We start from the raw sequence: 25,230 nt of genomic DNA, 5'->3' as shown, positions 1-25,230 counted from the left end.
ACAACTGAAAGAGTCGATGAGGTGACATTTTTGTTGTTCGCTACAATTTATGAAGAGGAATGAACTACTCTGAAAGAATTTCGATTTTCAATTATGGAATATCATTGACTTTACGTCGATGATGGCCTAGTGGCCATCGTCGCATTGACGAGTGGGTAATGAGCCTGAAACCGGTCTGCAAGTGTGCCCGTTCCAAAATTGAGAGTCGACTCTTTCAGTTGCATTGCCAATTGCATATGGAGGAAGTTTTCTGTGAAGATTCCTGCACTGACGTCTGTCGGATATAATCCAAAGGCTTTCGTGGTATTAGCCAGGGGAGTAATTATTTTCTGATAGGCGTTAGTCCATTCAACCTACTGTGTAGGTATATCAGAGACTGGCGTAAAAATGTAAAGTTCATTTCTTTAGATCTCAGCACCTCCTTGTGTCTTTAGTCTAATAGTTGAATTCCACTATGCTGCTTCTAGAGGACTTCGATCTACTCGAAGAAGATTCTGAGAATACTTGATCCTTCAGGCAGGCTTCGGCTAGCATAGTTTTAGTTTTTCCAACAACTTTCTTGGTATTCTTTCTATTTGGCACTGGTAGGTCTTCGGATAATTTCAGTTCTTCAATGTCAGTCACATCTAATGCTAAATACGGAGCCCCTTTCTGGACATGAACTTGCATCTGCAAAATATAATTCATTGAGAGGTGTACGCAGTTTTATATATTTTACATAATCTGAAAGCTTTCTCTACAATCTCTTCCGATGAATTTTTTTGGATTCGCAAAAAAATGTGTTTTGTTGAAGGAGAGAATGATATTTTTCAAACACTTTTTTTGAGGACAATAAATCCCAATTTTGGGTGTTATATAAATAAAACATAACCCGAATTACATTCACGTCACGTAAACTACAAAGAATATGTGATTATGAACAGAGTTGTTTTATTAAGAACATTCACTTACGCCACGAGTCGTTACTGTAATTATATTACACACAACCTTGTAATGTGAATAATCATGGACATTATATGGAGAATAAAGTCAACTGTGGACTGCTTATTACGAAGCGAAATCTGAAGAGCTCAGGCCCGCGACCTCTATAACATGAAATGATGGAACAAACTCATGTCTTTTGGACAATTGGAACGTATACAGAAGTATCTACAGAAACAATGAATGAAAAATGTGAAAGAATATAGAGTTTGTGATGTGGTGAGCTAGTATTGATAGTTGATATTCTTGAATTCTTCAAATGTTTGATTCCAATAGAAACTTCGATGACAGGGATATTCAGGGTGAATTAACAATATTCCGTCGGTTCATTGCTATCGATGAAAACAATTTTTCGAATTGCTCAATATATAGGGTGCTTGGTAAAACTGGTCAAGTTTGATTCATTTTCAAACAGACATAATTCAACTTTTTCAAATGGGACAACACCCTGTATTTTTTCATTTTTCATTTTACAAATTATACCCAGTTTTATTGATTGTTGTAACCAAAAAATTCATTTATTTACGTTCACTCACTCAAAATTTTTTGAATATAAACAATAACGCCTAAATTTTTCATTGAATAAAGGAGTCCAGAAGATGTTTAAAATGGCGACCATTTTTTGCAATATATAATGTCAGTCTTTTTTTAAAAAAATCTCCACACGTTCCAGAATATCCTCTTGGATTTCCCTGGAAGCTCTAATAGTGATTCTTTGTTTCATGTCTTCTATAGATGTTGGAGGAGTTTGTTAGATAATCCATTTGATATACCCTCATAAAAAAAATCCATTTTGGTCAGGTCAGGTGATGTAGGTGGCCACACTACAGGCCCACCCCTACCTATCAATATTTGATTGAAATGATCGTTGATCGTACCTTGTTGATCGTACCTAAGTTATAAGATGTGGTGGTGCACCGTCTTGTTGTAGCCAAATAGTATTGATTCATATGGAACCCCGTCCGATAAATTAGAAAATTCATGCCAAAGAAATCTTACATATTTTCTTCAAGTGAGATGCCCATCCAAAAATACGAACCCAATAACTCTTCTTCCAAGCATTTCACCCCAAACATTCAGTGACCAACGCGGTTGATGGTTCAGGCAACGAACAAAATGGGGGTTTTTCGTTACATAATAATGCATGTTATGCCAATTAACAGTTCCATTTTTATGAATAGTCGCTTCATCAGAAAATAATATGAAATCGAAAAAATCATTTTCCTGATTGATCTTTTCTAAGCTTCGTCGGCAAAATTGAACACGTTTTTCAAAATCTCTTCCTCTTAACTCTCACATTAATTGCATGGATGAGATTTGCTTGCTCATATCATTCGAGACACACTGGTTTGATAAAATCCTAATTTCCTGCTCAGATCTCGGGTACTCACATGGGGATTTTCAACAAGGTGAAGAGCAATTTGAAATGTATTCTCTTTATTTGTTACAGGGCAGACACGTTCGAACTTCTCGTGATTACCATTACCAATTCTTTCAAATTTTGCTTTTAGAGTCTGAAATGCCCTTCCATCTGGTTGTCTTCTTTCAGCGAACTTCTCTTTGTGAATCCTAGATGCAAAGAGGCAGTTTCCGTCACTTTCCCCCAAAGCATAGACAATTTGCACCATATCATCCAATACATAATTCATAATGAAAATGATTCAATCTACACGCGAAAGAAACTTCAACACATGGCGTTATTGAGAAACTCCGAGATTCATTTTTTGATGTCCGTCATGGATAACTGGGTTTTTAAAGAAAAAAGCAGTATGAACATTCTTTATTTTTTTACGCATTTTTTACCGTTGGAACCGCTGATAACTATCACTAAATGGCATAAAAAATGCTATTTTACTAACGATTAGTTTGAATATTCGAAAAACAAATTTGAGTATGTGATCGTCAAAAAAAACATTTGTTTGTGGTTACAATTACTAAAACTTGTTATGATTTGTTCAATATCAGTTTTTCGTATAGCATACTTCTCATTGAAAATGTTGTAAAATGTTGAAACATTTCATAAAAATGAAAAAATACAGGGTGTTCCATTTGAAAAAGTTAAATTATGTCTGTTTGAAAATGAATGGAACTTAACCGGTTTTACCGAGCACCCTTTATATCGTTTTCAAAAGTTGAGATTCCAAAAATTATCATAGTAATGTTGACTAACTATTCCTGAAAAGAATCCACTCAATTGCTGTAGACATGCGGGTGGTGAATTAAAAAATATTGTCTACAAAATAGGATTTTCTGGAATAACTGGGCAATGCTGCAATGGAAATTCGAAATAAAAAACTCATTAGAGAGCTAAAAAAATATGGAATCAAATGACGTATTCATATACTGGGTGTTCTATTTGGAGAAATAGATCACCCAGTATATGAAAAAATAGAATTACTCTGGTTGGCCACGCTCGGCTGAGTCACCCAGTATGCGAGAAATTGATTTTGAAAGATAGTATTTATCGATATGACTGCAAAAAGAATTTACTAGTTCGAAAAATTGTTTCCTCTGGTAGTAATGGTCCGAGAGAGTCTTGTTGACTCACCCTGTATAATATCAATTGTAATTTTCACCTTCAAATGTTTGTCAAATTTTTATACTTCCTATTGAATTATTATTAGTGATAATTTCTACCGAAATGGTTGTGTCGGTTTGGCCCAGACACGTCCAGAGAGCCCGACAGCGTCGTCAACTGATGATCACTCTTTACCTGGTTGGTAAGTGATTATTGGGTCCAAGAATCATGGACCCTGAGTAGACACAATTAGCCATGAATGAAAGTCTTTTGAATTTTACCGATCAAGGTTTCTTCCGAATCACAGAAAACTGATCCTAAGATTAGAGAAGAGGGAAGCCACCATTACACCAGAGACACAACAAATACAAACACTATTTTAACAGAGTGGTCTAGATCAGGGGTTCCCAACCGGTGGTACGCGTACCACCAGTGGTACGCAGTGGTACGCGGGAACGTTTCAGGTGGTACGCGTGAGTGATGTGAGCAACAGGCTGTTAATAACAAACCTGACTCAGCTCACGGGTCGCTAGAAAAACGAAATAGCCATAACCCAGTGAACGACCTGACATCTTTGTTTTTTTATTACTTTGGAATTTATAATTCCTAGGTAGGTAATAAAACGATAAAACACTATGAATTTTACCTAGGAATAGTACAGTACAGAATACAGTACATAATAGTACCCCAGATAGTACAATTGGTAAACAAAGGGTGTTTCATTTTTCACCTGTGGGTCTTTAAAAGGGTCTTTTACTTTCACTTATCATTACAGGTTCGTTGTGGGTGTTGTAATTATTGATTCTGATTTCGTTTAAGAAAACTGAACTATAAAACAATTTCTGACGTCCTTTTCTACTTCAAACGATTGTTCTAAAAAACCTAAGTAACCGGCCAATCGTAAATACTAGAAAAGCTACTAACAGTACGGTTTTATAGTGAAGCCAGGGACTAAAACCAGTGACATTCCTATCCCTCAATGTGTTCTATGTTTTGAAACACTTTCAAACCAATCCATGGAGCCTTCTTTACTGATGCGACACCAAAATACTAAGCACCATGATTTGAATTGTAAGCCCATTGAATTTTTTTAAAGAAAATCTAATTTTTTAAAGAAAGAAACCCAATGTTTGACGAAGTTCGTCAATACCGATACTAACTTGATGAAGGCGTCATACCTTGCTAGTTTCAAAATTGCAAAACATGGAAAGCCTCACAATAGGTGAGACACTTTTACTGCCGGCCGCTGTGGATATGGTTCAAGCCGTGTTGGGAGAAAAGGCAGCCAAAGAAATTATAAAAATACCACTGTCAAATAACACAGTGAAAAGACGAAGTATGTCTAATAATATTGAAGAACAACTGCTTTGAAACTCCAAGAATGCACTTCTTTTGCACTTCAAGTTGACGAAAGCACTGATGTTACAAACACGGCGCAGCTACTTGTTTTCGTGCGATTTGATTATAACGAAGAGGTGATAGGAGAGTTTTTTTTCTGCAAACCACTTGAATCAAATACCACAGCGAAACTCATTTTTAAGGTAATTGATGAATCTGTTCTCAAAGTAGGCATTACCTGGTCCAAGTGTATTGGCTTGGGTACAGATGGGGCAAAAGCTATGTCAGGAAAATTGACAGGGCTAGCAGCAAAAATGAAGGAAGTTGCTCCCGAATGCAAAAGTACGCATTGTGTTTAGCATTAGCATCAGCTAATGCTAATGCTTAGCATTAGAATTTAGCATTAGCTGCTAAAGGTAGTCATCGATTTCATTTGTATAAAGGAGGAATAATATCGCACTTAGCACAGATCATTGTGGTACACTCATTGGTGTAAATACAGCCTTCTGATTGATCAAAAAATACGGATTGTCACCAGCTCAATGAAATGAACTAAAATGAAATCATATTCATGCTGTTCAATATTTCAATCATGACAATATCGTATATATGTTATCACATAACAAACCTCTTTGAAATTAACGTTCGTATTATACTTTTGTTCAGAACTATTTTGGTCTATTTGTTAATGTCTTACGAGAATCATTGTACGCAAATATAATGTTTACTAGATTACCTGTAATTTCTTGGATTCCAATTTGGCGATTTTGAGGTTGATGTTGCTTTTAGCACCATCAGCGTCCAACAAATCTTTTTCTAGTATGAATTTCAGTTCTTCCACATAATCATCAATGGAATGAATTTGAGAGCCTCTCCTGCAAAATAAACATTAGCTTTCCGACCGATTTTCAATAAACCCTACCTTTCAGAGTCCAAGATGGTTCTATCCGGAATTTTCCAAGACGACGGAATCAAAACACTGTTTTGCAAAGGTGGTGGTGACAAAATAGGCATCTCAAAATACTTCTCCACTTCTGTATTTTCGAACGTCAAGTTTATGGTCGCGACATGATTACAGCATGTAACGATAATATTTGATCGTTCCCACTTATTCGAAGCAATTCTGAAAAGTTTCAGTATAGAAGTATTTTCGCTAATTATGAGAATTTTTATGTTTTATAATCTACATGTTATCATTTACATCGTGTATATAATATTCTTACAGAGAATTTCATCAGTTTGGACTTCCATTGTCTAATCTAATAAATAGATTTGGAATCCCTGAAAGGATCTGTGAAAAATTAAAAAGATTAGCTGAAAAAACAATTATATGGAGCAAAAAAACTGAAACTACAATGAAATAAAAGGCAGAAAACAATAAAAAAGATGATGAAAATAAAAAAAATCATAAACATTTCCATTATTAGTATCCACAATCGTCTTCGGGTGATTACCCGACAATGGAAGAAGACAATGGAAGTCTGAACTAATGAAATGCATCACGAAACATTGTCAACCACTTTCAAATATTCTTACAGATTTCACAAACTACACTTAAACGATTTGATCTCCACTAACTTTATTGAAAATAATCATAACATGTTTCGCTAAAACATTAGCTTTTTCAAATGATTAATGATTATGGATCTTCATCAAGTAACGGCCGAATCAATCAGAAAATTCTTACAGAGGTATTGATGTTAAAGATATGACCAATGTAGTAACAGTGATAAGATGAAATCATGGAATAAAAATAGCCGTTGAATCAGGTGTATGGTGCCTCTCTAGGAACTACTGATCACATCATAATGATTTGAGTAAAAAATATGATGAAAATACCTTTTTCAGGCACCAGAACTCATTCGTCCATCCACTGTATATTGACGTAGATAAACTATTGCCACAGTGAAATAAAATAACTATTGCTGTCGATAATGCGGGTCATTGAGTGAGTTATCAGTACTCACATTCAAATTTATTGAACCCTCCAATCTATTATACAATAGAATGAACAAGTCGTAATATTGACATTAGAATACTAGCATCGAAAATACTATTAGACTGGGTGGACAAACAAGTGATTTTTTTTTGAGGACGAATCACAAGCAGTACAGAAGTACAGAAGGTTTTCAGGAAGTTTATTTCACATAAACGCAGTTCTCCAAATGAAAGAGTTCCAAAACAGTGAAGTTAGGGGTGTACTGAGTTGAACCTCGAAACGATGAGCAACTACAGTCCATCGCGTATTTCTGATATGTACCGCCCTTAAAATCAAATGTGGCAAGTCACTTGAACGCTGTCCGTGAAAGTATTTATATAAGAGAGACAAATCTCCGACATTTCTTCGATGTTCCAGACTACCAAGGTTGCAAGTAATATTTGGGTCTCCAATCAGGCAAATGGCTCTTTTTTGGATGGAATCTGGCAGCTTCAGGGTATGCCTTAGGGCGGAGCACCTCACATGAGAATAATACTCCAAAGAAGGTGTGATCTGGGCTTTATAAGGCATCAAAAGTTGATGAGGTGTCTGGTTCGGAGCAGTGCCAGTGTTCCAAGCTTTTGAGGAGTAGCCCAACAAATTTTTTGACGTAGAAAGCGGCAACTTCCGGTTAAGATATGCATCAGCAGGCAATGTCCTGAAGTCCAAATGGAATTACGTGTGTGCTATCGTCAGCAAAGCAATATATTGGATTCTTGTTTTTTTTCCACTAAGTCATTGATATACAATAAAAAGAAGGTTGGAGACAAGATGGATCCCTGGGGAACACCAGCGGTGATGGTGAAAGTATTCGAGAGATATCCATCGACGGTCACTTGCAGGGAACGTTATTCCACGAAGCTGGAGAGTAATACACAAAAATGACCCGACAAGCCATAGCATAGAAATTTGGCTAGCAAACCCTTATGCCACACACGTTTAAAGGCGTTAGAAATATCAAGCGCAACAGCTCTTTACTCTTCATGTTACTCAATTGCGTGATTCCAAATATGGGTGATATAATAAGGTAGAAGGTCGCCTGTTGATCTTTGTTTCCGAGAGTCGCTCCGAGATCGCTCGAGATGTTAATGGATGGACATTATAATATTTGTTATTGATGACTTATTTATTTTGTGGAAATTCATGATTACTCTAATGAAATGAATAAGAATACTTCTGTTTAATTTTCACTAGTTATTTAATTTTTACTACCGGTTCCGGGGTTTACCCCATTATAAAACTAACATGTGAAATTTGAAACCAGAGCTAAAAGCAGAGGTAATTGAATGAACAAGGGTGCCTACTATAAAATTCAACACAGAAGATTATAGGGGTTGTTAAACTTATAAATTCAAGAATGGAGACCTAGATAAATCGAGTTGCTCGTTTGGGAATATATATTGTTACGGGCAACGTATTTAACTGGGCATTATTAATAAGGACCGGCCATTTATAATAATACCCAAGAGCGATGGGCAAAGTCATCAATTTATCACTTTGACCGGCCATTATCAATAATGCCCGACGGCCCGTGGTCCATGTAAGTCGTTTGATATTCAACCAGAAAATCAGCAAACTACTGTGGACATAATAAATTGAAACCCTCGACCATTCGATCAACAGCCTTCTGAACTGGAACAACATTCTCCGATAGTCTACCAGAAAATCAGTAATCCACTGTGAGTGTGGACAAAATAAACGAAAACCTGCAAGCAGCCGATCAACAACCTTCTACCAATATGAGCAATGAAAAGGAAAATTCTGATAATGAAAAGGCATCTTTACTCAACGCAAAATCAGACGACATTTGAAAGGCTCGTAACGCAGCTGAAGAATCAACTTGATAAGCAAGCCGAAAAAATGTTGGCACGTGCAAATGCAAAATTTACTATTGCAGTAATAAGCCAAAGCGTTCGAGTAACGATGAGTTAAATTTGTGTAAAGAAAAGTTCATTTCGTTCGACGATGTTCCAAAAGTTGATATTACTCTTCGAGAATGTGCTCGAAGAGACTCTCAGTTTGATGGACAAGGCTTCCAGTATTGTAACTGTAGTGGTGACTGCAATTAAAAACGTTGTAAATGCAAGAAATCAAACATTCTTTACAATTCCAAATATCACAAAAGCTCTTCTTGCAAGAATAAATAATTCTCAACCTAATAAGTTTGTTGCACTTTCCTTAATTATTAGATATCTCTATTGATTTTTCTCAGTTTAATAATTTCTAAAATATTGTTCTTACGTAATATTTTATCAAAATAAAAGTAGGTAACTACTGATGTTATTACATTTTTAACTAATTATTTTTGACTACTATGTTCAATAGTTTATTTTTCGTTAAACTGAAAATTTTGTAAGTTTTTTTTTAAATTAATAAACAAAAACTACAGTTCACCTATTTTATTACTTTGCTCAAGATAGGGTGGGCATTATTCATTATGGCCGGGAAACGTGATTAATCATGCAGTTTCAATCACATTGCCCAATGGAGTCGGGCATTATGAATACAGACCGGCCATTATTGATAGTGCTCTTACTTATCAAAATGCCCGTAACATATATTTCAGTAAGATCAGTAGGACATATGAAATAATTCTGGTGATTGTTTTTTCAGTATATGCCTTCGTCGATTCAAAATCAACACATGCATATGAAGTAACTGTAAATTCGTATGAAGGAAATGATTTCGTCATCGGAAAGAAAGAAATACACAAAAAAGATGAAGTGGATTGGAATTGGCTGATACTTGACATAACACTGGGCTGAAAAGTCCCGGGCTAAAGAAAGATAACGTGTTCTGTTTAGTTCAAAATTGGACTCATTTATAAACGTTATCTCCATCAAGAGCCACACAATCATTCCAGCGTCGCTCTAACATTTTAACACCACTTTTGCAGAACGATTCACCTTTTTGCCTCAAAATAGGCGTCAGTTCCAGCAATAGCCTCTTCATTCGAGCAAAATTTCTTATCGGTGACCATTTATTTGAGGTCTACGAATAGCCAGTAGTCGCTGGGGGTAAAATCTGGCGAATACGGTATATGCGGTAGCAATTCGAAGCCCATTTCATGAGATTTTGCCACCGTTTTCATTGATTTGTGACAATGAGATGAAATACATTTTTTTCTTTGCCATATGCGGTGGTTTTTTTGCAATTTAGGCCTTCAAATACTCCAATAACGCTATATTATATTCACTGTTGATGGTATTTTCCTTATCAAGATAGTCGATGAATATTACACCACTCACATCCCAAAATAACGAGACCATAACCTTTCCAGCCGATTGTTGTGCTTTCGGGCGTTTTGGACAAGGTTCACCAGATGCTTTCCACTCAGATGACGATCGTTTTGATTCCGAAGTGAAGTGATGTATCCATGTTTCATCCACTGTCACATATTGATGCAAAAATTCCAGTTTGTTATGTTCAAACATGGCCGAACACATCAAAACATTCGTGTTTTTGGTCAACAGTGAGCTGGGGCGGCAGCCACTTTGAACAAAGCTTTCTCATAGTCAAATGCTCATGCAATATAAAGCCAACACGTTCTTTTCATATCTATACAATTTCAGCTAACTCACGCAACTTCACTTCTCGATGATATAAAACGATTTTGTGAATTTTTTCGATGTTTTCTGGTGTTACTGCCTCATTTGGAGGTTCACTGCGTTCTGCATTATTATTGGTGTCTCTACGACCAAATTTGAAGTCAAAATACCAACGTTTAATGGTTGTTTCTGGTGGAGCGGAGTACTTAAAATACTTTTCGAGCAATTTCTCTGCTTGAACGGTATTTTTTTCCATCAAGAAGCAGTGCAAATTAAAACACGAATTTGTTTTTGATCCACTGTTTCGAAAATAACGATAACTTACAAACTTATGGGTAGTGTATCATTAAATTTCACAGCTTGATTTACAGGTTGGTATCAACTGAAAAAGAAGTGATTGCTAGCGCCATCTATATGTTAGGCCCGATACCTTTTAGCCCAGATGGTAAATCATCCATAACGTATTCAAGTAACACTGTATTGTTGTTATTGTTGTTGTGTGTGGCGGATTGGCTGTCTTTGTTCATCTTTCACTGCCTGAACCACTGTACATGCTGTTTTCGGCGAATGCCTGCTTCCACGTAGCCCCGCTGGATACGGTAATGACAGAATCACTTGTGGTTCTGTTATTCCCTAACTGAATGGTATCCCAACGATGGCTTAATCCTAAGATGTGTGTATCCGTGCCGAAAGGATGAATGACACTGAGCCTATCAGCTGTCTCTACGGAACCTTCGAGATACTGAGCGCCCTCTCGTCGTAGCATCGCCTTGTCACGGTAATGCGGGGCTCTGCCATGCTAGCTACTCGTGGGACCTTTATGGACATAGTAAATTTAGTTCAGGAGCGAGTCTACAGAGGAGATGGATGTCGAGTTTACGACTCCAATTGACCTCCCTGTAAATTTAGTTCAGTGGCGAGAGCTGCGGCGTACGCAGAATCTTTCTCAGGTGGGGGAACTAACCCCCCATGAGCAGGTTAGTAAACGTTTGCGCTCAAGTGAGGTTTCACCAAAACCAGAGGCGAAAAAGCCCTGCACGGCTGAATCTTAGGCGTCGTCAGGTGTAGCTGACGTGCAAAAACCCTCATATGGGAAGGTTGTCGTGGGTATCAAGGTGGAAATCTTGCAACTTGACTATTCAACTACCTCATTAACAGAGTATATACTTAGTGCCTGTTCCGCTGGGGACCAAATCAGGTCTTTAGAGTTCGACAGAGCCGTACTCTCACCATCTGACCTGAAAGACCACTCACCATATGAACTAATCGGCTTCGTTAAGAAGCTGGGTTTGTTTGGCCGAGTGAGAATAGGTGTGAGCCACAATAAACCCCTGCGGATTGCGGTGGAGGGTCGAATAGACCCACTTACTTTGGACCTAACCTAAACTACCACTTTATTGTGAGATTTTCACTAACATTTCATAAAATCCCAACACGCCTGATGGAAAGCTACCTCAGGCGTGTTCATGAATGTGCCTGAGGAAGGTATTGTATAGTGAAACACGTGTTGTGGCTTCGTAAACTGTACAGTGAAGGTCTCACAATGAAATATTACTTGAATACATGAGGTAACTGTTGGAAGTTCAGCGTTAATTTATGATATTGAAGCCATGGCGATATTATATTCAGATCGTTTGCGCCCATACTCAGTATTTATTCAAACGACAGATACTAACTCGTATGTATCATTCACGCATTCTCTGCGTTTTACAACATCTGTTATTCCAAAATTCTCCCTGAATTGATCATTTCCATCTGACTCGGGGCTCCCATGTGCTTTTCTTTTTGGTCCTGGATATATATTTTTCGTTCCAAACTCGATTGTTTTTCCTTTGATACGGAATGAAGGATATTTCAGTTTGACAGTTTGAAAACATTTGTTACTTGTTATGTCCCATAATTTGAGAACCTGAAAATAAGCATTGTTTGGAGATATATCGAATCAGAATCGAGATAGAGTATTCATTAATTGTGTGATCGCCGTCAAAAACTTATTATGCACAATACGCAAACAATAGTAAATGAAACTTCTACAACAAGTATAATGGTCTAGGATACTCTTGGGAAAGATGATGAACGTGTAAACTTCAGATATGGAAATAAATACAGGAAAACAAACAAAAACATGAGTATACATGCACTTCACCGGGTCAAAAATCACAAATCTGATGTCGTGATGTCCTGAACCGATTCCGAACTTGGGGTACTTAAACAAGCAGAGAAAGTGATGGATTCAGAAAAGATGAAATGGGCATTTGAATACATACAAATACATACATTTAAATCTTGTATTTCACCTGTAGCGTCTGGCATTTATTCAGTAATGTTAAATGAAGGACCGAAAATTTCAATTGGAAGGTATGTGTAGTCTCCATCAGAACAAGTTTGGCTCTGGAATGTACAATGTGTAAAAGACAAATGGAATAAATTCATTATTTCGGTTACTGTACATATTTAAAAAAATCCCGAACGACGTTAAATGTAACTTATTATTTGACATTTTTCAACGTAAAAATACCACCTCTACCTTCAACTCTCTTGGAATGACATGCACAACCCCCAATTTTTTTAATAGGAAGTATAGGTTTGTGGTATATCGTTTGAAAGCATTTCTATTCAAAAATGTTATCGCTTTCAAATTTATTGCAACAATTGAAATAAAATAAGTTAAAATCATGTGGTTACCGAAATTTGATGAAATACACTCAAAAACTAAAATGTAATGAAAAATAGAATTCAAAAAAGAACTATGGATGTTAACGAAGTAGTTATTTAAAATGTTCGCCGCGAACGTCATGGCAACATCCTACCTCAAATAAAACTGTCTTCTAACATTATTTAACATATCAGGCGTGACCGACCTAATCATAAGCGTTATTCGTTTTTTTGAGTCATTCAAATCTGAAAGTTAAGTTTTGCATACACTGCTTTTCACATATCCCCATAAAAATAAATCTAATGATGAAAGATCAGGTGATCACGATGGCCATTCAATCGATCCTCGCCTCCTTATCCACCGATTGGGAAATGTTGTATCGAGGTATTTATTGCCGGACATTAACATGGTAATGTGGTGGTGCTCCATCCTGCCTAAACCATATCGTATTCACTGGAACTGGAGGGTTTCCTGGATCTGGATATCAATTTGCCAAACTTGGAGTGATATCATTTTGAAGTAGTGCCAAATAATTATCGCCATTCAAGTTGCCCCCAATAAAAAGGGGACCAATGACATGAGTTCCTACAGTCCCTGCCCAAACGTTAACCTTTTGAGGGCATTGCGTGTGTTCTTCTCTCATCCAGTGAGAATTTTCGGTTGACCAGTAGCGGCAATTTTGTCGATTAGCATGACCGTTAAGAGACAAATTACACTCATCAGAAAACATAACGTCTTCTAATTGGATGATAGTGTTATCCAACATGTCCATCGTTTTCCCACAAAAATAAGTTCTTCTATCAAAATCTTCTTCCATGAGCTACTGAGTAGGTATCATTTAATAGGGATGCATTTTATTTTCTTTTAATATGTTTACTATCGATATATGGCTTACATTGAATGTAGTGGATGCCTGTCTACTCGATATATGTGGGTTTTCCTCAATTTCAAGCATCACATCTAATTTTAGTTCCTCACTCATTGCACTGGCAGCTGCTTTCTTTATCTGCCCCATATGACGAAGCTCGCGAAACTGCTTCACTGTTTTTTTTATTGTTCCGTGAGATATGGGCGGTAAATTAGGAATTTCCTCATGCAGCAGGCAAGCTGCTTCCTGTTCTGTTCGAGTTTCATCTCTGTAACCAATCATTTATTAAACTGTTACATTATGCATTTCCGTTAATCTAACCATTTGTCAGACTTGAAGTTAACGAACCTCAAACTCAAATTAAAATATTGACAACTAATGTTGTAACATAATAAACAAATTGACAATGCGTTTTAAATTAACGTTGCTACGGAAATTTGCTTACTTTCTTTTTGTTAACACCTCAACACAAAACAAGTTGTATATCCATATTAGCTTTATGTAACTGACTGTTCCACCTGAGACCATCAATCTCAAAAATGAAATTTTACGTTATAGAAACAGTCGAAAATGAAGATAATACATCAAATGCATCTAAAACCTTCAACCTTCAATTCATTTGGACGAATCAACTACAACCAAGCTTGTTACAAGATCATGAGGTTCAAAGTGTTTAGCCATTAGGATATTTATTAGAATCACAGCTCAGTAACAGAGTAACATAGTAAAGGTGTTGACATCGCTCATTACAAAGATGACATCTATGGAAAAAATGAAAGACTCAATCACCGAATAAAAAAGATGAACGAGCTTCTCTGAGACGTTCGATTGCAAAGACAAGCTCGACATCCAAGGCCAAACTGAATTCGTTCTATCTCTTCCACAGCAGCTTACAGTGCAGAGCAACTAGTTGAAACTAGAGCCCAAAAGTAACTGATAAGATCTATAACGGGTGGAAATATTGCTGAACTGGTTCTTCTATGAATCCCATGAATGCCGTGTTCGTAAAAGGGGATGTCATTGCCGTCACTGAATTAGAAAAATGTATGAGTGTGTATTAGTGGTAACAGTACGAATAACGAAAAATGATCTTACACCATCATGAGAATATGACAAAATGGCATTCTGATTCTCCAGTATTTCTACGGTAACTGTTGGTGTATGGTGTCCCAACAAAATCGCTATCGGTTTAGAAACTACAACCGAGTTCCAAACTCTTACTATATTGTCGTCGCTTCCAGTCACAATACATTTCAGAGAATGACTTGATGAGAAGCAATTACAGCCCTGGAAAAAAATTAGAATCAGTTCCCTTGCATTCCAAATCATTCTAATTGAATCTAGTGGTCGAGGACGCCAGATCTTGTACCCTCGAATATTATTCATGTATGAAAACAAACCTTCGGCATTTTGAAAATATAAGAATTTCTGTGCAAGAAGAACTGTTTCACCAACGAACTGTTTGGATCTTTACTACAAGTTATCAGCTCATTAGTCATCGAATAGAATTCGATTTGGCAGATGGTTTCCTTGTGCATTTCTTTCTTCACCTCAATTTTGAGGTGATGTTTTTCGTTCTTCAACTCCTGCAAAAAGATTCGATTGATCAAAGTAATTCGAAACTATGATTTGGATTTATTGGACTCCTGAACTCACTTGCCAGTAAAAAATAGTCACTTTATCGGAGTGTTTCCTTCTCAACAGACTCATATGGGGTTGCAAGAATTTAAATAACGTAACACTACCATTGCGATCACCCCAAAACAAAATGCTGGCATTGGCTTCCTCTTTGGAACCGTTCTTTTTGGAGGTCTTGTAAGCTATACACTGGAAAGAGATAAAATCATAAGCTCAGTCACACAATTGAAAGTCTAAAACATAATGAAAAATCTCAATACTTTTCATGAACCATGAAGAGTTGTATGAAATGCTCAGGAAGGTTACGCTGTTTGCGAAAGAGGTCCTGAACTCAAAGAAGATTGACAGTATCGAAGAATCACCCCACGTGCTGTGGGATTAAACTATATAATAAGCTTAGTAATGACATTAAGTCCTCAAACATCAATGTCTTTAAAAGGAAGCTTAAGGTTTTTCTATTGCAAAAAGCATACTACTCTGTGGATGAGTTTCTCCTTGAGTCATAATCATAATTTGATTGTAGCTTAGTGATTTTATTTTTATTTAAGTTATGCTTTGTATTTGTTTTTCTATAATAGTTTGACCTGTTGTATCAGCCAGTATTTTATGATGATGTTTGCCTAATGTAATTGTAAATGAACACTGATTCAATAAATGTTTGATTGATTGATTGATTGATTGAATCCCCACAGTAGCTAGGGTTTGAGTTAGTCCGCGATTAGGCTGTTATGAAGGCTACTAAGTGTAGTTATTCCACTCGTGCTGAAGAGTTAATGGTATCTGGGTTTCATCAGATCTCATCCAGAGAGCCTCTAGAATACCAAGTGAACTATAGGGTCCTTATCCTTGCATACACAAAGGACCACAAAAAAAATAGAAGGACTCTTTGTCGGGCTCTTCTGATTTGAAATGAGAGCTGTGTAAGCTAACCTACAACACAGTAGTAGGGCTTCAGCGATCCTACGACGGTTATGGAAAAGTTCGAATAATCTTCCAGACGAGAACCTTTTATTTGTAACTAACGTTACTGCAGTTTCGTCCTATACGAACATTGTATAAGTTTGAAAATGTCCGTAACGTTAGTTACTGCAGTTTCGTCCTATACGTAACTAACGTTACTGCAGTTTCGTCCTATACGGACATTTCCGTATAGGGAAATGTCCGTGGTGGGAAATGTCCTATACGGACATTTCTCACCACGTAGTAAGGGCTACATCCATCAATTTATTGAATCAACATAGAATATGTGTTACGAGGAAAGTTGTTCGTACCATTGGCATATGATATTTGGGATCGGAAGGTCTTACATCTAGATCATATCTCATCAAAAACCAAAAGAAAGAACCAGGGATCTTATAAACCTGAACAGAAAACTTATTCAGATTGAATCAGTTTTGGGATGAGATATTCTACAGACAAAGAGTTGTTAGCAGACCGACTACTGGCTATCAACCCTACGTTTGTGAAATGAACATTTTTCCACATTCAACCAGAGATCAAATAGAAATATTTTCTGGTACAAAAAATCTGACACAGGTGAGACAACGAAGTGAAAAACTTGAAAAACTGCCAGGCAGTTAGAGATATGAGATCAGCCCAAAATCTCCCTAACTGGATACAAAGAGTACGGAGAAAATCTAGAACAGACTGATGAACAGGGCAATGCGAGGAGATTGACTTAATACAGAGCTATTCAAATTCGTTTCTTTACATGGGAATCTCGTAGGTAAACGATAAGAGATAGAGTGACAGGTGAATTGTGGCAAAGTTGTGTATTTTAGAGACCTATTCAATGATGTGAAGAAATCGAATATAGCTCTGCCTATATCTTCTTTATTTGCAGACATATTGAGAATGTGTCCACATTTTGCCATTGACACTTGATGTGGACTCTAAGAATATATCCATAAATGTTTTATACAGGGTGTCATCTGACTTGGGCCAGCCCCATCTTTGAATTTTTAAATACGGACCTGTATTTTTTGTTGTAGTTTTTGGATTGTAGACGTTCACTTCATACTGAGAGATTAAATTCAATTTTATATTTCGGGATATTTCGGTAATATTCGATTATAATTGTGTGAATTATTCCCTTTTAAATTACGGTCCTGGAAAGTGGTTGATTGAGTTGAATAAAAACATAATAGCAACTTTCACATCTCCCTATGTAGATTGTTTCAAGAGTTTTTATTCATAGGTACCTACCTATTCATATTTTTTCCATTGCTCTGAGCGTTTTCTACAATGAACTTCGAATAAAAAAACCTTTTATGATTATCATTTGGAACATATCTACATCAAAAATATATTATATGTGTTTCAATAAGCAGAAAAAGAAATGATATCAATAAAAACATCCGAAACGAACACTATAATTGTAATGAAAATTGAAATGAGGTAATTTATATAGGTAACCAAAAAAATTATTGGCGCAATAAATGTTCTATTTGGAGTCCTTCCATTTCAAGACATTTTTGAACTCGGTGTTTCATATTATTTATTGCCCTTAATACACTTATTTGCTGCATTGTTGCGAAATCATTCAAAATCCTTAATCTCGAGTCTTCCACATTTTCTATCTCTCTGCCAGCGTAAATCCTATTTTTCAATGTCCTCCATAGAAAATAGTCCAAAATAGTAAGATCTGGTGATCTTGCAGACCCATTGTCTCAAAATGGAAGGACTCCAATTCGAACAGTTATTGTACAATTGATTTTTTTGTGTATATAAATTACTTTATTTCAATTTTCATTATAATTATAGTGTTCGTTTCTAATGTTATTATTGCTCCCATTTTTTTTTCTACACATCAAAACACATATAATATATTTTTGTTGCAGATATGTTTCAGATAATCATAAAAAGTTTTCTTATTCGAAGTTCATTGTAGAAAACGCTCAGAGCAATGGAAAAAATATGAATAGGTACCTAAAAATGAAAAAAAACTCTCGAAAAACTCTACGGTACATAGGGAGGCGTGAAAGTTGCTATTGTGTTTTTATTTAACTCAGTCAACCAATTTCCAGGACCGTAATTTAAAAGGAAATAATTCACAATATTATAATCGAATATTACCGAAAAATCCCGAAATATAAAATTGAATTCAATTTTTCAGTATAAAGTGAACGTCTAAGATCCATAAACTACAGCAAAAAATACAGGTTCATATTTAAAAATTCAAAGATGGGGGTGGCCCAAGTCAGATAACATCCTCTATAAAAGATCCATGGATATATTCTGAGAGCCCACATCAAGTGCTTATTTCAAAATGAAGACAGATTTTCAATATGTCTGCGAATAAAGAAGATAAAGGTAAAAAAATAATTTAGGATTTTTTTGTTTTTCTTGTATATCTTCAGAACCAGAAGAGCTATATTTGATTTCTTCACATCATTGAATAGGTCTCTAAAATACGCAACTTTGCCATCATTCAACCGACACTCTATCTCTTATCGTTTACGAGATCCCCATGTAAAGAAACGAATTTGTATAACCCTGTATATGAAATACTTTCGAAGAAATCTCAAAAAACAATCTGGAAACAAATATACGGGAATACATAGAAGCGGGGGAAAAGACTAAGAGATATATTTGGGTGCACTTCTCGAGTTAATGATTGTAAATCTAAAACTAGAGTCATTAACAGAATTGGAGGAACATAAAAGGGTGTCCAGGGAGAATGAGTCGTTGTGATTGGTAATGAAACTCTAGAGACATTGGCAGCAGAATAATGGAAGTTTTCATCTCTATGTATAACGGACTTTGTCTCACAGTCAGCCAGATATCAAACCCTGATGAAATGAAAATCTAGCCGCTAGATCTTCAGTTTGTTGTCTCATCCCGCTATATTCTAGCAGGACGAGACAACAAACTGAAAAATCCGTCACAAGTGCAAAGAAATCAGGTTCCCAATATGATAAAATGAAGCCCTGAGGAAATCTACGACAGACGGAAGGAGATGAAAATGCGAAGTGGTTGATAGACGCAAGCATGTGGAATCTATGAAATAACATCGAAGGGACCTCAGGTCTCAATAAACAATCTGAAAACAAATAAAGATATATAAAAAAATAGTGAAAACATCAGAGTCCTGGACAAATTCAGAAAATGGCGACCAGGGGGAAAATGATTAGCATCACCGTCATTCAGGAACCTGAAAAACAACATACTTCCATGAGGGCCTTGAGACCAATAAGTGATATGTCATTCTCTTCAAACACTTTGGAAAAATTATATGACAGAAATAGTTCTTGCTACCAGACCATTGCATCGAGACCAATACCTGTTCAGGTCGGAACGCCTTCATTCGAGGACATGAAATATGCTCACGAAAACGAAGAAGTACTTGTAGGTGCTCTCTTGCATATTGGGGATGCAATTGATAATACATACCCAGAAGCATTCATCTTAGCGTCAAAGAGAAGAGGGAAAGACAACACAAGCTACACGTGGATAAATTGATACGAAGATTGGTATACACGACCATTACGGGAGAAATAGGTGGCACCAGTGGCAAAGGACTGAACTGGGAGAAAGTTCTGTTCACTGCTATGGAATATGGTAATATAAAGACCATGAGGAATGCCAAGTGATGTTCTATGCAGACGACCCAGTCAACCGAGTCCAGAGGAACTATAATGAATACAACAAGAGAACCAAGATAGACGGTTCAAACTCCTTCTCGCTTTTGGGGCTTCGTGAGATGGAGCTGTTATTAGTTGATGTAATATTAAATGGAAGGTAATACTTCGAAATCGGTCTGCAGGTGATCGACAAGATTGATTTTAGTGTAGTCCTTCTGCTGGATGAACGAGAAGCATCTGTAAGACCTGCCTTTTGTGGTATCTTGCATGAATGAATTAATCGAAGAGGTTTTTGTATGAAAGTGTATAATTATGAAATTATTGCAAAGTGCTTTTGGATTTCGTCATCATCAGTGCTCACCTGAAAGTAAGTGATCTAACTGAGAAGGAAGTTTTGTGAAAATTGGAGTTTGCAAAAAAAATTTAAGGTTAAGAAATTTGGAAAATTGTTTAAGATTACTTGCTTGTCAGGCAACAGGAAATATTGAAATAAGTACATGGCACAATGTAATATATGACTCATATAAAACAAAATAGGCTGATAGCCTAGAAAATACATTTTTGGATTGAGGTCATGTGGTTCAGTCAAAGTATTATATGATAGAAGGACAACTTGAGACAGGATGTGTCAAGTGTCATGTTGAAAATAATGGTACCAATTTGAGGAATGATCTATTGTAGATTTGAATAATTATGTTGTGGAGAAGCCAATATAGAATAAAGTATATCAGTAATAAATTTGAATAATTAACAATTCATAATCCTTTTACGAAGGGGAAGGAAATCTCCGTTTAAGTTTACTTGAGTATTCAAAGTATTCAACAATGAAGTTTTTTGGAAATCTCCAGCTTTTCAAACAAGTCGAGTCTAAGGAAATTTTTATTATCTATTTAATGTTATATTTTGGAATTTATGTTGGGACTAAAGTTATGATTGTGAAATCTAATGTGGTGACCGAAAGCAGATTTTTCAGATTTTTTTTAAATGTTCATTAATACGAGTAAAAAGAGATCAACAGGTTTTACCAATGTAAAATTCAGAAAAATCTGCTTTTGGCCACCACATTAAATTTCACAATCATAACTTCAGTCTCAATTGAAATTCCAAAATATTACATGAAATAGATAATGAAAATTTCTTTAGACTTGACTTGTTTGAAGAATTGGAGATTTCCAAAGAAGTTTCCAATACTGATCATTGTTTGAATACTCAAGTAAACTCAACCAGATATTTCCTTCCCCTTCATAAAAGGGTTATGAGTTGTTAATTAATCAAATTTATTACTAACATACTTTATTCCACAACATAGTTATTCAAATCTACAATGGATCACTTCTCAAGTTGGTTCCATTATTTTTAAGATGACAATTGACACATCCTGTCTCAAGTTGTGCTTCTTTCATATAATACTTTGACTGATCCACATGGCCTCAATCCAAAAATGTATATTCTTGGCTATCAGACTATTTTGTTGAATATAAGTCAAATATTATAAATGTGCCATGTACTTATTTTGATACTTCTTGTTGCCTGACAAGTAAGTAATCTTAAACAATTTTCCAAATGTCTTAACTTTAAAATTTTTTTGGCAACTCCAATTTCCACAAAACTTCCTTTTCAATCAGATCACTTACTTTCAGGTGAGCACTGATGATGACGAAAGTCGAAAGCGCTTGCGTGAATTTCTGTTGGATATATATATCAACGTATTCCTATTATTAGCCGGGGGAGTAGTTGTTTTCTGGGAAGTACTCTCCAAAACCAACTGTTTATTTACGTTAGAATTAATATTACTCGAGTTTTTTCCCAACACCAAATCATTATTTTTAACACCTCGACACGCGTTTCGATCACCAAGTGTATCTTCAAAGAGGAAGAGTTTTAATCTTCCTCTTCAAAAGGCTCTTAGGTAACATATTCAATAGTATGAATTCCCATTTCCCCTATAAGTCATACATGAATGATTCTAGAGTACAGATTATGTATGTATGTTTACCAATGGAACATTGTTTCATACTGAACATATATCTTCGAATTCTTATGAGCGTATCATTTTCAATCATATCAATTAATCGTGATTTTTGAAAAAAATATCAGAATGAATTATTTCAAAATAAAACTTACCCGAAAAAATTATTTTTCATATTCATGGAAAAAATCTTTACCTCAATTATTTCCGGAGTGCTTATGATGAGCCAAAACGGAATATGATTCAGACCAGAAGCTTCATAGATCATAATAGTCCTAGCTGAGTTGGTTACAATCATCATCTGGACATCCACACAAAAAATAGCATCGCTAATCCAACGATTTCGTCTTCTCCTTTCATCTTCTGACCGACTTATATCTTCTCTCGTCATTATGGCTTGGTACGAAGTGAGAAAATTCAAATTGCCGTCGTATAAACCTATTCGTCCGTGTTTGGATATAATAGCGTAGCAAAAATATCTCTCTGTTTCGATAAGAACAATTTTCACGATGGTTTCTCGCTGAAGTGGTCAACACAGAACAAATTAAATTATTTGAGAGTGGAAAAACTTTTTGACAAACTACAGAAATGAGCTTCTCTCTAGCACTCTAGCATGTTGTTTAGGTTGGTTTCCGGGTTTTACCGTGGTTTTCGTTGTTTATATGCAACTGCGGCAGTCATCTTCAGTGGTGTGGTCGAAGTACTTTTCTTGACGTGTCAACTGAAACTGAAGCTCTCATTTCTGCTGTGCTGATTTTTCGCGCACTTTCACTAATGGCGGGTTCGTGTATACTTCCCGCGCGATTTGGGTGATTGGGCTTCTTTTTGAAACTTTTCAATCTTTGATAGATATGTTCCCTCTTCCTTTCCGATAAAGATAACTCCACACAGCATTGAGAAGAGCCAAAACGAAGCCAAGTCACCCAAATCGTGCAGAAAGTATGGGCGAACCAGCCATTAGTGAAAGTGCGCGAAAAATCAGCCCCATAAATGACAGACAGAACTGAGAACTTCAGTTTCAGTTGACACGTCAAGAAGAGTACTTTGACCACGCTACTGAAGATGACTGCCGCAGTTGCTGTCAAAACGTTTAGAGATTGTAACGAGATTGTAAAGAAAACCACGGCAAAACTCGGAAACCAATCAAAACACCGACGCCAGAAAGCCTACATCCCTCTATTAGTATGTTGTAAGGAAATACACTGTGTATACAAATAATAAATGATGTAGGGGTTTCACAGGGTACTGTTTCAAGTCCTCTGTTTTATCTGATATACGTGAATGACATTTCTAACAAGTTGTATAATGTGTTATACACCTCCCTCATAGCTACAGGGAGCAATGGAGCAAACAGTCTTGAAGGCCAATGAAGAAATCAAAATATTTGAAGAATGGTTCTCTTCAAATGGATTAATTTTGACATATGGAATCGTAGTATGGGGAGTATCAAACAGTTAGAAATATCGTTGGATGGCCAGGTGAGTAAGTTTGAAAAATATATTTGTACAGCTTCAAACCCCGGCTTTCCATTCTTTGTATGTCATGCATATACTGATATATGCCAAAATAGAGCTGACCTTATTCAGAGTGCTGGAAAACAGTAGATATCACACAAGAAATGCAGCAATCCTGGAGGTGACGAATCACCACCTCCAAAAACCAGAACGTTGCCAAAAATACACGGCAATAACCTTTTTTGATCATCTACCAAATTGCTAAAAACATCTTCCTTTGAATAAATTCAAAATAGTAGTCAACAACATCTTATTAAAAAAACGTACTACTCTATAAGTGAGTATCTGGTAGACACATATTTTAACTGGTTTTGTTTTCTATGTATGCATGCATATTTTCATATTTTATTTCCAAAGTTGTTATGTATATATGTATGTATGTATGTTATGTATGATCTGTAATCTGTTTATAATTTAAGTTTCTTATTTGCATTATCAAAAATTCGCGTGGACAAACTATTTCCTGACACCTGACTTGTTCTCTATTATGTAAGAAATATTGATAAGAACCAATAACAAATACTTAACCACCATTACTATTATATTGAATCCTTTTACATGCTTTCTTGCACTTAGTTACATCTTCAACTATATTAATTATATTGACCACAATTTGTGAAAAATATTTTGAATATTAATCTATTTTTACTATAACTGGTACTGTACTATATTGACTTGTTCTATATTATATTAGACATAATCTAAAGAACTGATAAATTATCATTATCATTATTATACCAAATTTCAATTAAAAAACAGGTCAAAGAATATAAAACACGACCTCCGTATCACTTTGCCACAATTAAATTGAGATGAACATAGAGACAAAAATTATTAATTAATAATATTAAACATATGAGGTGATAACTTACATTCATGTGAGGAAGACATTCTATCCTATTCACAAGGAGATTAACAGGTTGTTCGGATTTGGGAGAAAGGTTTTCTATGAGAAAATCGAGTAGGTCATTCCACGTTATAGTAGATCTTTCTCCTACTACAACATCGTCAAACAAAATATTGCTTTGCAATGAATATCTCTCGTTACCTAAAAATAGTTTCAGTTTCAATTCTCTAGTACTTGTGATGCACTGTTAGGAACCTTTGGTGTAGTAATCAATATTACTGGAGTTTTTCCCAAACCGTTATTTTAACACCTCGACACGTGTTTCGATCACCAAGGGAGCATCTTCAAAGGAAGATCAAACTGTTCTTCCTCTTAAAGATAATCACTTGGTGATCGAAACACGTGTCGAGGTGTTGAAATAACGGTTTGATGTTGGGAAAAAACTCCAGTAATATTCATTTCTTCAGGTGAAAAAAACGGAATTGCTTACCAAAAATAGAGCAGATGGCATTCAGAAACTCTAGTTTATTGAGACCCACTTCTTCCGAGCTTTCATCATGTTCATTGAAGATTCTCTTCAGCTTTTCCAAAGCATCGTAGGAAAGATTTTGAATAAGTCCAAACCATGGCGATTTATTGGAACCTTCTTCCAGCGAGTCGAAACTGAAAATATGAGGTGGAATAATCTTTTCATTCATACAAAAATTATACAAACCTCAATGTATACAGTTCATCACAAAACACGGAGCTGCGGTACATTTTTCATGAGAGTATCGATAAAACTTTCCGCGT

The 25,230-nt window shown here is 36.0% G+C and overlaps 1 protein-coding gene across 1 annotated transcript; it reads right to left on the bottom strand.

Moving 5' to 3' along the window:
• Positions 1-362: 362 nt before the first annotated feature.
• On the bottom strand, positions 363-25,230 carry LOC111515731 (cilia- and flagella-associated protein 337). The gene is made up of 10 exons (XM_074186428.1): positions 24,929-25,230; positions 24,464-24,639; positions 22,274-22,597; positions 15,544-15,714; positions 15,288-15,473; positions 14,983-15,174; positions 12,040-12,272; positions 5,760-5,960; positions 5,574-5,712; positions 363-669 (listed from the first exon to the last, which is right to left on the bottom strand). Exons 1-10 carry the CDS (start codon positions 25,134-25,136, stop codon positions 436-438), a joined length of 2,064 nt encoding a protein of 687 aa, XP_074042529.1. The 5' UTR covers positions 25,137-25,230; the 3' UTR covers positions 363-435.

The sequence above is a fragment of the Leptinotarsa decemlineata genome, unplaced genomic scaffold (assembly GCF_025532065.1).
Source record: "Leptinotarsa decemlineata unplaced genomic scaffold, Ldec_3_MD MMD2_tig00078422_RagTag_RagTag, whole genome shotgun sequence".
NCBI lineage: Eukaryota > Metazoa > Arthropoda > Insecta > Coleoptera > Chrysomelidae > Leptinotarsa > Leptinotarsa decemlineata.
Note: the sequence above shows the minus strand (reverse complement) of the source record. Positions and strands in the feature narration are given on the sequence as shown.